We start from the raw sequence: 15,709 nt of genomic DNA on the forward strand, positions 1-15,709 counted from the left end.
CTCCTTGAAGCTCCTAAGCCAATACTGAACTTTAGGAATCTACATGAAAGATCAAAATTAATAATTGGCTGAAATTTATTAGTAGTCATAATATATGACTTTCATCATTCATTATATATTTAAATGAAAAACTATGATAAGTTGGTTGCTAAAATTGGTTCTTTTAATCACAGCCATCATTTTATTTCCACTAAACTTCTAAAGCAAAAGGAAAGCATATATTAATGAAATAATGAATTACAAAATGATAAATTATGATTCAATGTTATCACTTATTTTTAGAGAAAGAATTTTATTCTTACCCAAACAACAGCAAAGGACTGTATCTTTATTCGCTAGTATGTTTTTAATCACACAAATAAATCATTTCAGAATTCTTTCTTTTCATATTGCATCTCTGAGGAAAGTAAAAAGCATTTACATTTTTTAACAAATTCCCACAATGTCACTCTCACGTGGAAGTATAGTACAATTATTATCTAAAACTGCTTACTTCAATGGTTTTGTCAGTTGTTATCCTCCAATGATATAACAATCACATAGTTTACAACAGTGACAAAAGATTCTCAGGGCAGCTAATTTGGTTTCATAAAATCCTTTATAAAATGAGAATGTGACTTGATAACAGCATGGAGTATAGTATAGTATAGTATAGTATAGTATTATTACTTAGTTAAGGGAACCAAAAAGCATTGCAGGGCCCAGTAATGTCCCAGTTAGGAGACTGTCCATCCTAAGACCCTTGTTTCTTTTCTAAATCTATGATCAGGAAACCCATTGCTTCCTCCCTGAGCCACGTTGTGCAGGGATCAAGGGTGTTGATCTCTATTGTTAACTCTTTTCAGCTTTCTTGCCTTTTCCGGGCCTTAAGATAACCAGATTCCCAGGAGTCTCCACTGCTTGCTCTTCTTGTCTGTCTTTCTTGATAGCCAAGCAGAGATCTGATCAACTTACCTGTGTGACCCACTATTTTCAACTTTACCTTCAGACAGCCTTTTCCCTGGTCTTTCTTACCATCATTTTTTAGTGTGCCTGGTTCTTTCATCACAAATTAAAATTTTCAAAGATGGTCCTTTACCTCTGTTTTCAGTAGAGTACAGTCATCCCTCAGTTTCTGCAGAGGACTGGTTCCAGGACCACGTCAGTATATTAAAATTGGTGGATGCTCATGTCCCTTATGTAAAATAAAACAATGCTTGCATAGTACCTGTGCACAGTATCCTGTATACTTTAAATCATCTCTAGGTTATTCTGAATATCTAATACCACGTAAATGCTACATAAATAGATTTTATATGGTATTGTTTAGGAAATAATGACAAGAAAAAAGTCTTAACATGTTCATCAGAGACCCAATTTATTCATTTGTCTAATTGATATACAATCATTGTACATGTTTATGGGGTACAGTGTGACATTTCAATACATGTATATACTATAGGAGTGTCAACTTAGGATAATTAGACTATCCATCACCCCAAAATCTATCATTTCATTGTGTTGGGAACATAGTCCTCTTTTCTAGCTCTTTTGAAATGCATAGTAAATTATTGTTAATTGCAATTAACACTCCTGTAATTTTATCTCCATTAACCAACTTCTCCCAATTCTCCCTCCCTTATATCCTTCTCAGTGTCTGGTTAACAGAGGCAATTTATTTTTTAATATTTTTCACAAACAGTTGATTGAATCCATGAATACAAAGGCTGATCGTATTTGGAATACACATTTCAATTCAGCAGTGGGCAATATAGTAAAGAAATGTTCAAGCTCTTAAGCCAACATGTGTCTAAGTTATTTAATGATCCTGTGCCTTACTTTCTTCAACTTTAAAATGATGGAGATGTCAATCTTAGAAAGCTAACCTGAGGACCATATAAGTTACAACATGTAAAATATTCAGAACAGTACATAGCAAATAGTAGGCACTCAATAAATATCAACTACTGTTATTAACTTAGCACATTATGATGTCTATTATTTTTACAACATTCAATTAGAAAGCAGCTTAGAAGTACATTCAGGGCTTCATACAATCCCCATTACATTGAGTCTTAGATTCAGACATCTTCAACCAAACCACTTAGTTCTCCCACTTTTCACTCTCGTCACAGGCCAAAAAATGGAGTACTATCATGGCACCTTTAAAATGTCACATCTACAAGTCAGTAACAATTTTGGACAAAACAGCACATATCAATTTAAAGATTTAAGGGAGATGAGTGAAAACATGGTAAGTTGGATAAAATTTTTTCTAGCATAAAATAAAGGTGGAAAGAATTTTGTGAATCATTTCCTCTATTTCCAAAAACATGATTTTTGATTACCTGCACCCAAATAACTTTGCAGATTCCTGAGCTCTGCCCCAGACCTGCTACATCAGTGTCTGATGGAATGGGTAGCTAAGGAGAAGAGAGGGGGAGGAGAAAATGAGTTTTCCCATGAAACAAATGGATAATTCTATAACCACTCTTTCTATCTCAGCCCCTTATTTAAAGGTAAAAATTGAAGTCAAGATATCCCAGCTTATTGCTCCCCAAATTCCAACACAATATTTCCATGATGGAAAAGACAGACTGCACCAGAACTACTTTTTTTGTATGATCATACATTTTTTAAAATTAGACAAAATTTTAAGATTTCTAGTATTTTTAAAATATATGAGATAAGCAGTGCCAATCAAAAAGGTCGATTTTATCTTGCTAATATATTAATGAAGACCTATTGTGTAATACTGAAGTTAAATAATGAAAATTTTCTTAAAACTAAAATACAGGACTGCCCCAATACAGGAAAACAAAACTTGGTTGGGTAATAGTTCTGCCAAGATGTCCATAAGTCTTCACTCAAAAACTAAGTTCAGATTCCAATAAAAAAGTACAGAATTCCAGTTATTTTAAAAGGGAAGAAATGACAGTTGTATTGGTTTGATTTGATCAAAAATGAACCTTTATAGTTTTCATAAACTTTCATTTCTTTCTCAAATCAACTGTAAATTCTTCATATTACATCTATTCCTATCCCACAACAGACTCAACTGCATCATATTCATGGTAATATCATAGATGATGTTTATAATCTATATTTTCAACTAACATTAAATCATGCATAGTTTTTCTCTGGCAATATACCCCCCCCAACCAATAATTAATGTTTACATATTGATATGTATCCTTCCATTCTTTTAAATTCAGAGCCTCTTAGAAAATAACAACTGGGCCGGCGCCGCGGCTCACTAGGCTAATCCTCCGCCTTGCGGTGCCGGCACACCGGGTTCTAGTCCCGGTTGGGGCGCCGGATTCTGTCCCGGTTGCCCTTCTTCCAGGCCAGCTCTCTGCTGTGGCCAGGGAGTGCAGTGGAGGATGGCCCAGGTGCTTGGGCCCTGCACCCCATGGGAGACCAGGAAAAGCACCTGGCTCCTGGCTCCTGCCATCGGATCAGCGCGGTGCGCCAGCCGCAGCGCGCTGGCTGCGGCGGCCATTGGAGGGTGAACCAACGTCAAAGGAAGACCTTTCTCTCTGTCTCTCTCTCTCTCTCACTGTCCACTCTGCCTGTCAAAAAAAAAAAAAGAAAAAGAAAAAAGAAAATAACAACTGGCTGGCGCTGCGGCTCACTAAGCTAATCCTCCACCTGCGGCACCGGCACCCCAGGTTCTAGTCCCAGTTGGGGCGCTGGTCCTGTCCCGGTTGCTCCTCTTCCAGTCCAGCTCTCTGCTGTGGCCAGGGAGTGCAGTGGAGGATGGCCCAAATGCTTGGGCCCTGCACTCACATGGGAGTCCAGGAGGAGGCACCTGGCTTTGGGGGGCGAACCAACAGAAGGAAGACCTTTCTCTCTGTCTCTCTCTCTCTCTCTCTCACTGTCTAACTCTGCCTGTCAAAGAAAGAAAGAAAGAGAGAGAGAGAGAGAGAGAGAGAGAGAGAGAGAGAGAGAGAAAGAAAGAAAGAAAGAAAGAGAAAATAACAACAGCTATTTTTTAAGGAATGTTAGAATGAACCTGGATCAGCACATATCCTCCAATATCTCCTTTACTCCCCCAACCCTGTGATATCACAAAACCTTCTCAATGTAATAAGAAAAATAATCTAAACCTCCTTAGCTAAAAAATTTTTGAACAATGGCAAGTGCTATAATATGTTGAGAAAGTATGAAATCTGTATACTGTTTCATATCCAACATTATTGTTGTTAACTAAAAAATTCTCTTTACTGAAGTGAATGGGTAGGAATGCAAGAGGTCTTAACTAAGTGAGAGAAATACAGAGGTGCATCTGTTAACAGAAACTGTGTTTGAAAATGGAGTCTTAGGGTGATGTTAAGCATGTTTCTCTGAGTTCAGAACCCTCAGGTTCAGAAGCTGAGTTAAGTAGTGACCCATTTTGTCATCACAGGCACTTTCCAGACTCTCCCCTGTTGTTTTTTGTTTATCCTCCTTATTCCTCTGATATAACCCCAGTTCCCTACCTCTGCAGGCCGTTATGCTGTACTTCCATTGCATTCTTTTGTTTGTATGCATTTTTGCAAAAATATATGTTGCTTTGTGTGCACATATTTTTAACATCTTCTGTGTTATAAAAATAACTTGATAAAGTCAGTTTGTGTTCATCCTTTATTTTCTCAGAACCTTTAAAGATCTATTCATGACAACATGGATAAAAGTAGATTATTATTAAATGACACATGATGGTTCATAGTGTATATCTACCATATTTTACCTGCATACCTGAGAGTCACCTCCGAAAATACTGCACTAAACAGATCCCCACTTACCTCTTTTGAATCCATGCAAGTTGTTCTGGGAGCAGCATTACTAGGTTGTTGAGCCTGCACATGCTTCATTTGACTCACTGGAGCAGAATTGATCCTTAGAATGGCTTTCTCAGAGCACACTCCAATCTGCAGGGTTCTATGTCTCATACATTGGTTTCTTAGTCTATTCAGGCTGCTATCAAGAAAACACCAACCACGGACTGGCTGATAGAGCAAACATTTATTTCTCACAGTTGTGGAGACTGAGCATCTGGTGAGGGCCCTCCTCCTGGTTCATAGAAGCCCATCTTCCTGCTGTGTCCTCACCTAGCAGAAGGAGCAAGAGTGCTCTCTTTTATAAGAACACTGATTCCTTTCATCAGTACTCTACCCTCATGACCCAAATAACTCCCAAAGGCTCCATCTCCTCATCCATCAACTTAAGAATCTCTAAATATGAATTTCGCATGGGATACAAACATCCAGTAATACTATGTTAACAGTACTTAGTATTATTTTACTTTCTATTCTTGCCCACATAATAAACATAAAATAGTATCTTATCTGTGGTTTAATTTGCATTTTTCTATTTACTAATGCACACATTACTTCATATGCTCTTAGCTTTCGAGGTCTTCATTTCTATAAAGTACCTATCATAGTCTGCCCAGTTTTCCAATAGAGTTGTCTTGTTTGTTTAATTCATATTTTTTCAGGCATTTCTCATATTTTCTATGTGTTAATTGTGCATTTGTTATAGACATTGTGATCATTCATTCTGTCTTCTATTGATACTAATCATGTTGTCCTTTGTGAAACAGAAATCCAAAGAACTCATATTCATCAATGTTCTTGGCCTCATGTTTATGTTTTGAAGGTTTTTAAAAAAATTCCCTCTCTCCTTCTAAGTCATAAAAATATTTTACTGCATTTTCTTTCACTAACTCTATAGTTTTCCCTTTTATATTGGGTCTTTAATGCTTCTAAAGTCCACTTTCGAATGTGATATTAGGTGGGGATCCAGGCTTTATATTCCATATAGGGTTCAGATATAACCAACTAAACAACCTGAGCTTTTATGAGTATATGGTATGATTAGTGGACTCATTGCATTTCTTGGCACTTGGGTCTTGTAGAAGAAGATACCTGATCTGTCTCCTCAAATTTCTCCCAATCTCTTCAGAGAGATGTGAATAACATGAAATTGAACAGCATGACATGATATAATTCAGGACTAAATTATATACTGAAGACAGTAAGTTGAGGAGAATATCATAGAAATGGAATATCAATGAGGGTTGCCATGATTAGGAAAAACTTTGTATTATGTTACCCCTGGTCAAAGCAGTCAGGTATTCTCCCCCAACCCCCACCAACTGAACTTTAGAAAAACTATGGGAAGGGTTCACGCTTCATCCTGAGCCACTCCTGTTTATTGTTGCTAAATCCCAATGAATAAAACCAGATTCTTCTCTCTGTCCTATATGAGTGCTAATTACACAGCCAAGAAAGACAGGTTGTAGGTCCTGTTCTTCCTCATAATTTGGGTTTTACTGATTTGAATACAAATAGAGATAGAAAAGTAAAATGAGTTCATGTGCTCAGATACTGCTAAAACCCATCTCAGTTCCCTGAGATAATGAGATAGACATATCTCATCATTAATATTCAATAAAGACTCTACTAACCAGACACCTGTAAAGATCCCCCTCAACTTACAATAGGGTTACATCATGATAAAGCATATGATAAATTATAAGTTGGAAATATTGTAAGTAAAAATGCCTTTAATGTACTTAACCCATCCAAAATAATAGGTTAACCTAATCTATCTTGAACACTTACACATAGGTGGAAAAATCATCTAATAAGAAGTCTATTTTTTAACAAAGTGTTGAATATCTTATGCAATTTATTGAACACCTGGATCCAAACAATGCTGGCAACACAGTACAGTATTGAGTCTCAGTTATTTCCCCTAATCGTCACGTGGCTGCCTGGAAAGTCTGGCTCCCTGCCACTGCCCAACATCATAACAGGGTTTGCTAACACATATCTCTAGCCTGGGACAGGATCAAAATTCAAAGTTCAAAGTAGTTTCTACTGAATGTGCATTAATTTTCCACCACTGTAAAGTTAAACATCCTCACTTGGGAGCCATCTGTAATTCGTGATATTCTCAAATAGGTAAATAATCATCATTATTCAATTTTACTTGTTTAAGTGGAGTTGCTGACTGATGGAGTGTTTCACTTAGAGAATATACTTCAGAAATAGCAAAATATTTTTAAATCATACACTCATGAATGTGAAAGTTATAAACTTTAAATACCGTTAACAGTAGTAATAACTAACATTTATTGAATATCAAGTATCACTCTAAACACTTTATATGTATTATTTTAGTTAATCCTCAAAAGAAATATCATGAGGTAGGTGCAATTAATATCCCAATTTTACAGGTGAGAAAAATAAGGCCATTGAAAGATTGACTTGCTGAAGGTCATATGGATGGTAAATTATACAGTTAGGATTTGATAGCAAACATTCTGATTTGAAACTTCTGTCCCCATGATGCTTATCATCCAATAGAATCATCTATGTGAGTTTACTCCCCATCATCCATCCTTTAAAATAGCAGAGGTTAAAAGTTTATCCCTGGTATATCATTCGTTCAATTATACGATTCACATGGGCCCACAACCACCATCTGAATTAGCAATAGCAACAGTTAAGGGAATTTACTTAAAATATTATAACCTTCCTGTCCCAAAAAAACACTACTGCTGTCCCTAATGAACTCCTAAATTTTATCTCTTTTATACTTAAGTACACCAGAAACAGGGTCCAAAATGATCTCAAAAGATCCTGGAGACTATAAGTATAGAGTTGTAGAGAAACAAGAAGTGAGTTAAAGAGATAAATATAGGATAGAATCACTCTCTAAAGGAATTAGATGGCAAAGATGAGAGGTATGGCTCTTACAGATATCACAGCAGGAAGTTCTGTGCAAGAGCAACAGGCTCCGGCTGGCGCCGCGGCTCCCTAGGCTAATCCTCCGCCTGCGGTGCCAGCACCCCAGGTTCTAGTCCCGGTCGGAGTGCCGGATTCTGTTCCAGTTGCTCCTCTTCCAGTCCAGCTCTCTGCTGTGGCCCGGGAGTGCAGTGGATGATGGCCCAGGTCCTTGGGCCCTGCACCCACATGGGAGACCAGGAGGAAGCACCTGGCTCCTGGCTTTGGATTGGTGCAGCGTGCCAGCTGCAAGGTGCCAGCCATAGCTGCCACTAGGGGGGTGAACCAACGGAAAAAGGAAGACCTTTCTCTCTGTCTCTCTCTCTGTCACTGACTAACTCTGCCTGTCAAAAAAAAAGTACATAAGGAAAAAGAAGTAAAAGTTAAAAGTTGTCCACTGCTTGGAGTCACATTATGGCCCTGTGCCCAGGGAGGAGATCCAATTTGGAAGCTTTGAGGAAAAAAGCAAGCAGAGACTAGCAAGGAATTTCATGTTTCAGTGATTAGATTAAAAGTTCAATGATTAGGAGAGCTGTATGTGGAATACAGCTGAGTTCTTAAGATCTCAGTCTCACATTCATTCCATCAGTGAAGATCAGGCATGAGAGAAAGAGAAGGATACACATCACTACATTTCCCTTCAACGTGTTAAATTTGAATACTGAAGGGAAAAGCTAGTCACTGCGCATTCCACATCTAATCCGAACTGTAGCACTGCAGGGCAGGATTATTGTCCCCACCGTACGGATAACAGAACACACCTCTGAAGTTAAAGTCCACAGCTAACAAATGATGAAGCGGGAGGGCTTTGAAGCTGCAGAGTTAACCCCAAAAGTGTGGTCATTCCACTAAATTGTTCTACTTGTCACAAAGACTCGTGTAAGAAAATAGGAGACAGAAATATTAAAACCCATGTCAATTCTCTCATGTAAATCTTTAAAATATTCTGAGTCAGATGCCAGATTCCTTTCTCTCTCTCTCTCTCTCTTTTTTTTTTTTTTTTTTTTTTTTTTTTTTTTTTTTTTTTTGACACGCAGAGTTAGACAGTGAAAGAGAGAGACAGAGAGAAAGATCTTCCTTCCATTGGTTCAGCCCCCAAATGGCTGCTACGGCTGGCACGCTGCACTGAACCGAAGCCAGGAGCCAGGTGCTTCCTCCTAGTCTGCCATGCAGGTGCAGGGCCCAAGCACTTGGGCCATCCTCCACTGCCCTCCCGGGCCACAGCAGAGAGCTGGACTGGAAGAGGAGCAACCGGGACAGAATCTAGCGCCCCGACCAGGACTAGAACCCCAGGGTGCCGGCGCCACAGGCGGAGGATTAGCCTAGTGAGCCACGGCTCCAGCCCAGATTCCTTTCTCTTAACCAATACATCGTGTTTACTTATAATGTAAAGATGGCCTCATCCTCATTTACTCATTTCTCTGTGTCAGTTTTTTTTTTCCTTTTTTTTTTAACTTTTATTTAATGAATATAAATTTCCAAAGTACGGCTTATGGATTACAATGGCTTCCCCCCCATATCGTCTCTCCCACCCGCATCCCTCCCCTTTCCCACTCCCTCTCCCCTTCCATTCACATGAGGATACATTTTCGATTATCTTTATATACAGAAGATCAGTTTAGCATACATTAAGTAAAGATTTCAACAGTTTGCTCCCACACAAACATAAAGTGAAAAATAATAGATGATTTTTTAAATGATGATGAAATCAGATAAGACCTATTGTCATGTTTAATCCCAGTGAGAGTCAAGTTGGGAATTGATAATTTCTTCTTCTTTTTTTTTTACAGAAGATCAGTTTAGTATACATTAAGTAAAGATTTCAACAGTTTGCACCCCCATAGAAACACAAAGCGAAATATACTGCTTGAGTACTCGTTATAGCATTAAGTCTCAATGTACAGCACATTAAGGACAGAGATCCTACATGAGGAGTAAGTGCACAGTGACTCCTGTTGTTGACACTCCTGTTTATGGCATCAGTAATCTCCCTATGCACCAGTCATGAGTTTCCAAGGCTATGGAAGCCCCTTGAGTTCTCCGACTCTTATCTTGTTTAGACAAGGTCATATTCAAAGTGGAGGTTCTCTCCTCCCTTCAGAGAAAGGTACCTCCTTCTTTGATGACCTGTTCTTTCCACTGGGATCTCACTCACAGAGATCTTTCATTTAGGGTTTGTTTTTTTGTTTGTTTGTTTTTTTTTTGTTTGTTTGTTTTGTTTTTTTTTTTTTTTTTTTTTTTTTTTTTGCCAGAGTGTCTTGGCTTTCCATGCCTGAAATACTCCCATGGGCTTTTCAGCCAGATCGGAATGCCTTTAGGGCTGATTCTGAAGCCAGAGTGCTGTTTAGGACATCCACCATTCTATGAGTCTGCTGAGTATCTCGCTTCCCATGTTGGATCACTCTCCCCTTTATTTATTCTATCGGTTAGTATTAGCAGGTACTAGACTTGTTTATGTGCTTCCTTTGACTCTTAGTCCTTTCATTATGATCAATTGTGAACTGAAATTGATCACTTGGACTGGTGAGATGGCATTGGTACATGCCACCTTGATGGGATTAAATTGGAGTCCCCTGGTATGTTTCTAACTCTACCATTTGGGGCAAGTCAGCTTGAGCATGTCCCAAATTGTACATCTCTTCCCTCTCTTATTCCCACTCTTATGTTTAACAGGGATCACATTTCAGTTAAATTTCAACACTTAAGAATGTGTCAGTTTTTAATGAGAAGGCAACAGTAGAATCAATCAATAGAGAGAGGAAGAAGGTTGATGCATATGTTTGTATATGTATAACCAACAGAAACTAGAGCTGGAGGAAAGGTGTGGTTTGTAAGCTTTCTGAGGGAAGTTCTTTGACAAAGGATATAGTATGAGCCATCTCTAAACTTCCTGATAATTTGCCAATATAGCACAGTCTTTACTTTGCCCAGATACTCAATTTAGATGACCAATCACAAATATGGCACCACATTTGACACTAAAGGAGAGGTCAAGAGAAATTATATTCATAGAATAATCCAAATATTTAAAAGACAAAAAATCTGAAAAGGACATGAACAATCTGAATAATAACCTTTCCTGGCTTCTGGCATTCTGGCTTTAAATTTCTTTACTACAACTTTAAACAGACCCAAATAAGATATTTTCCTCGTTTAAAAAAGGTAATTTTTGGATATCTAGGCTTTTGAGTGTACTGAACATTAATATGTTATCCTTTATAATAGTAAATTACAAAACTACTTTGCATTTCAACTTCAGCAATATATACAACATAGGATGAGGTTTTCCTGTGTTTTGGTGTTTGCTGTAAGTGTGTAGTTAGTCCCAGGTGTCTGTCTGTTTCCTTCTTACAGTCCAAAGAGAAATACTGAGGAAGGACTTGTGCAATCAAAGAAATGACTGATAATATCACAAAGCACACCCCATACAGTGACCTCATTACCTCCTGCTTAGGGTAACCCGAAAGTCACACTTTCATGGCACTCCACCCAAAGCAACCACAGACCTGGTATGACCCCACATCCATCTCCTTTCTCCAATAGACTCAACACTAACTTAAAGCTGTGGGAGTTAGGTGCCATCCACAGAAGGGCACCTCAAAATCCTGTGGGCCTCACTCAGTACTCAGGTTGGCCCAACTGTATGCAGGCTTAAGAAAATGATCCACAGTTGACTTCTTGAATCAAAATGAATCAAATTTAAAAATCCAGAATTTTTAACTAGATGCAGAAACACCTCTAAAGGACTGCAATCAGAACTACTAACATCATAGTCCTTATCTTGTAAGAAGTGAAAAATACTGGCTCCAAAAAGGATGTAAGAATTACTGGTCCTCTTACACACTATTCACTGCTCACCAGCGTGCAGGTCCCTGTGAGCTCAGCCGGAGGTCAGCACCGTGAGCAGATCAACCAGCTCCAAAGCTGGACGGCCAGGCCCCAGTCCCAGCTCTGTGGCTCACTGCTGTGTCACCGTGGGCAAGTCACTTCCTCATCTGGATAATGCACATAATAATACTACCCATCTCGGATGGTTGATGTGAAAAGGAAATGAGCTCCAATACAATGGAGTTTGTGCTTGGTACATAGTTGGTAAACATACATAATTATTAGTACCATAGCAACTATCATAGTCTCATCGTGGAACAGGTTTCTATTGTCTGTAAATGGCCACAAAGAGGAAAAAAAGTGCCTTCCGATAATCACGTGTAATTTTCTTCTTTCTCTAGTAGCATTGTTCCTAATCTGATATAAAGTGCACACACACACACACACATTCATGTGAAGATGTCCTGGTAAATGCAAGGCTTTCTGATTCATTCTATACAAAGATTCATACATACAGCATGCAGAACATTCTCGGCAATATTGTGGAATATGAAAATATAGATCACTGTCTCTTTGCTTAAAGGATTTGCCATATAATAAAGCAGATAATATATTTGCATAACCATACTAAGGAATAGGTGTAAGAGGGATAAGAAAAATTAAGACAAGGGACGGTAGAGATTAGTCTGGGGATCAAGGAATAGCGCTAAAGAAGGCAGTATCTAAGATGTCCCATGAAGGACAAATGTGATTTAGAAAAGCAGAGCTAGCAGAATGGCAGAAAGCTACAGACCAAAGGAACAGTTGAGGAGGGCAAGAAAACCGGAAAATGAGGGCCACGTCTGAAAGAGGCTGGTGGGTCAGACACTGGGCAGGCAGCTGGATGGCAGGTAATGAGGTTCTTGAATGTCTGACACCATGAAAAGAAGCTCAAAGGTAAATGTACCCATCTGTGTTTCTATCTTCAGGTTAGCCTTTGTAGCAATCAAACTTCGGTTAAGCCTGACTTAAAATTACAGGTGTATTTTTATTTTTTTTAAAGATTTATTTATTAATTTGAAAGTCAGAGTTATACAGAGAGAGAAGGAGAGGCAGAGGCAGAGGCAGAGAGAGAGAGAGAGAGAGAGAGAGAGAGGTCTTCCATCCACTGGTTCACTCCCCAGATGGAGCTGTGCTGATCTGAAGCCAGGGGCCAGGAGCTTCCTCCGAGTCTCCCACATGGGTGCAGGACCCCAAGGACTTGGGCCATCTTCTACTGCTATCCCAGATGATAGCAGAGAACTGGATGGGAAGAGGAGCCACTGGGACTAGAACTGGCGCCCATATGGGATGCTGGTACTACCGGCTGGGGCTTTAACCTGCTGCTCCACAGCGCCAGTCCCCATAAAGGTTTTTTTTTTTTTTTTAAATGATCTTATACCATACTTTGCATGGTGCTGTTACTATAATTAGGAGAAAGCAACGGAATCCAGTGTTTTCACAGATTTTTTTTTTATTCCCTTAGTTCTGAGGAGCTCAGGAGGTGTTCTAGTGAAAGAAACTGCTTTGTTATATTCCATTATCCCAGCCTCAGGGACACATTATCTTAGGCGTGCAATCTCAACCCTGAAACACCCCTAATATGAATATGTAGACAGATGTCAGGGCTGCTGGTTTGGGACGCACCTGACAGAGAATGGCTGGCGACATGTGTAAGCAGAGTTACCTGGAGAATGCAAGCTAAATGGCTGGGTGCTTCTGTTTGTTTGACTTTGTCAGCCTCTCCCTAACTTTCATTAAATACCCAACTAACCTTCAATTGCCCTCTTAGAACTTAATCTCAGTGCAACTTCCAACATTCGAAAATCATCAAGCAAAGAGTGATCTACCCTGATACGGGGGTCTTTTATTCAATATCAGTAGATGATTCCAACTATAAAATTCTACAAATGGCCCAAAATGCAGGATAAGATAGATTTCCAAATCACTAACTCTGTATAAGACTGTGTAAATTATAGTGTATTTAGAACAAACTAGCAAGTAGCCTTTTTGAAAGAAAAATAAAGTACACCCTGAAACTTCTGTGAAGTTGGAATGTCATGATGTAGATGATGGCAAGAAGAACGTTTCCATAGAAGCAAGCCTTAATCTGCAAGGAAACATCAAATCAGGGAGTCTAGAAAGATGGTATATAAGGTTACGTTTATGTTTGTGCTTTCTCTGATGCCCCTGATGTAAATCCTTTAGTATAGAAACCCTTTGACCAGATCTTTTTCCTGTATTTCTCAAAGCACTATCCTCAGACCACCTGTGTTACCGTAAGATTCCTCAGGTTTCCAGAGACAGGTCACGAGATTCAAATTATAAAGGTGAAACTTCCGTATTCTTATGATCACTGAAGTTACTTCTACCTTGATTCTTCTGTTGTTATTCCTTCAGCTCTTCTCTTCCCACACAAACTACCCATTCAGAGATGGAGCCGATACTGGATTTAGATATTCTTCTTAGCAGGCACATTGCCAGATGCATGATGTCATTTACAGAGTCAAAAACAATCCAAGGCTTTCCCCAACAAGTCGCAAACTGCCAGGAATCAGTTGTGGGTAGAACTTATTCAGAGGATAATTACAAACCAAACTTCTTAAGCACCCAACTGCTGTTTACTTTTCTTCCTTTTAAAATGTATCGCTTTCTTCCCTGTGCCTTTGTGTTTGCTTTATTTTCTCTTTAACACCCCCACCTCCAGATATTGAGTAATAGTACTGATTAGCAAAAGAAAAGTGATTATAATAATGTCATTCTTGCAAAAACATGCCCTTAAAATAGTTCTGTTTCTTACATATAAACCCTGAACCATTTAGGTTCTCCTTACTTGATTACAAACGAAGGTACCTGGATACTTCAACCTCTCTATTATCTAAATGCTGTCTTTAATCTTAAGTTTATAGCTATCACCAAACATATTTTTACAAGTTTTACACTTTATCTTTAGGTCAATCAACTATTCATTTGAAAACTTATTGCCATATGTTTTAAAAAGGAAATTCAGAGGCTGGCAGTGTGGCATATTGGTTAAGCCCCACTTGTGATGCTGGCATCCCATATGGGCACCAGTTCAAGTCCCAGCTGCTCCACTTCTGATCCAGCTCGCTGCTAATGTTCCTAGGAAGGCTTCGGAAGATGGTCCAAGTACTTGGGCCCCTGCTATATCCATGGGAGAAGTTCCTGCCTTCAGCCTATCCCTGCCCTGGCTGCTACAGCCATTTGGGGAGTGAACCAATGGATGGATCATCTCTTCTTCCCTGTCTTTTCCTCTATGTAACTCTGCCTTCCATATAAATAAATAAATAAGGCTTTAAAATAATTTTTAAAAATGAAATAAACTGTCACAATTATCAGGATAGCTGTGTGATAGAGTAGAAAGACATGGACCCCACAGATGGAAGACAAAGTTTATTATTTATCTGTGTGATGACAAGGAAATTCATACAATTCCTCTGAGTCCCAGTTTCCACTTCTAATTTTTAAAAAATGAATCAAAAATAATTCCTATTTTACATAATTACTGTAAAGCATAGGGAGATCATATATATTTTGGTTTCTAATGAAACATTCATTTGTGAATGAATGCCTGGTAGTACTAAGAAAGCCATAACTTGGCTTTTGATCCCTGAAATGACCTTCTCTTTATGTCTGTGTGTGTGTGTGTTTCAAAAGAAGAGTTGGTTTCCTTGTTCTTTCCTTTGGAGATTTTTGTTTTGTTTTTACACATCTGGCTCATATAGTGACAGAATTATCACTGCATTCAAATGGCACTATTGCCACCAAGTGGTTCCTAAGAGTACTGCTGGTATGACAAACCACAGCTTTGATTAAAACTGCAAATGGACCAAAAAGAGTAGCTTTTCTTCTTCCTTGGTGACATACACTGAGTAACAGCACTTTAACCAAACACTGCAATGACATTGTACTCTTTCTTCCTCCATTATTTACTCTGGAAACTACAACCAACAGCATGTATTCAAAAATCTTTGGCTCTCTCCTAACTCCCTAATGCCTCCACCTTATATCCTACAACTAAAGACCTATAGAGAAAGCTGAGATCACAATGCCAGGATAGGGGCTGCAAATCCACCAGCATTCAC

At 38.8% G+C, this 15,709-nt stretch overlaps 1 protein-coding gene and 1 long non-coding RNA gene across 3 annotated transcripts in view; one reads left to right on the top strand and one right to left on the bottom strand.

The window, feature by feature from the left end:
* TMPRSS11A (transmembrane serine protease 11A) overlaps positions 1-15,709 on the top strand; it is a 64,177-nt gene that overhangs the window by 17,844 nt on the left and 30,624 nt on the right. For both annotated transcript variants that reach the window (XM_070048074.1, XM_070048075.1), the window contains exon 3: positions 2,115-2,233. In XM_070048074.1, coding sequence (XP_069904175.1) covers positions 2,115-2,233 — 119 coding nt within the window. The remainder of the gene's footprint in view (positions 1-2,114; positions 2,234-15,709) is intronic.
* The window catches only part of LOC127483203 (uncharacterized), a 100,177-nt gene that overhangs the window by 12,795 nt on the left and 71,673 nt on the right, over positions 1-15,709 (bottom strand). The window contains exons 5-6 of the long non-coding RNA XR_007909238.2: positions 4,767-5,072; positions 303-4,630 (exon numbers count right to left, since the gene is read on the bottom strand). This is a non-coding gene — a long non-coding RNA (uncharacterized lncRNA). The remainder of the gene's footprint in view (positions 1-302; positions 4,631-4,766; positions 5,073-15,709) is intronic.

Source organism: Oryctolagus cuniculus, chromosome 8 (genome assembly GCF_964237555.1).
Source record: "Oryctolagus cuniculus chromosome 8, mOryCun1.1, whole genome shotgun sequence".
NCBI lineage: Eukaryota > Metazoa > Chordata > Mammalia > Lagomorpha > Leporidae > Oryctolagus > Oryctolagus cuniculus.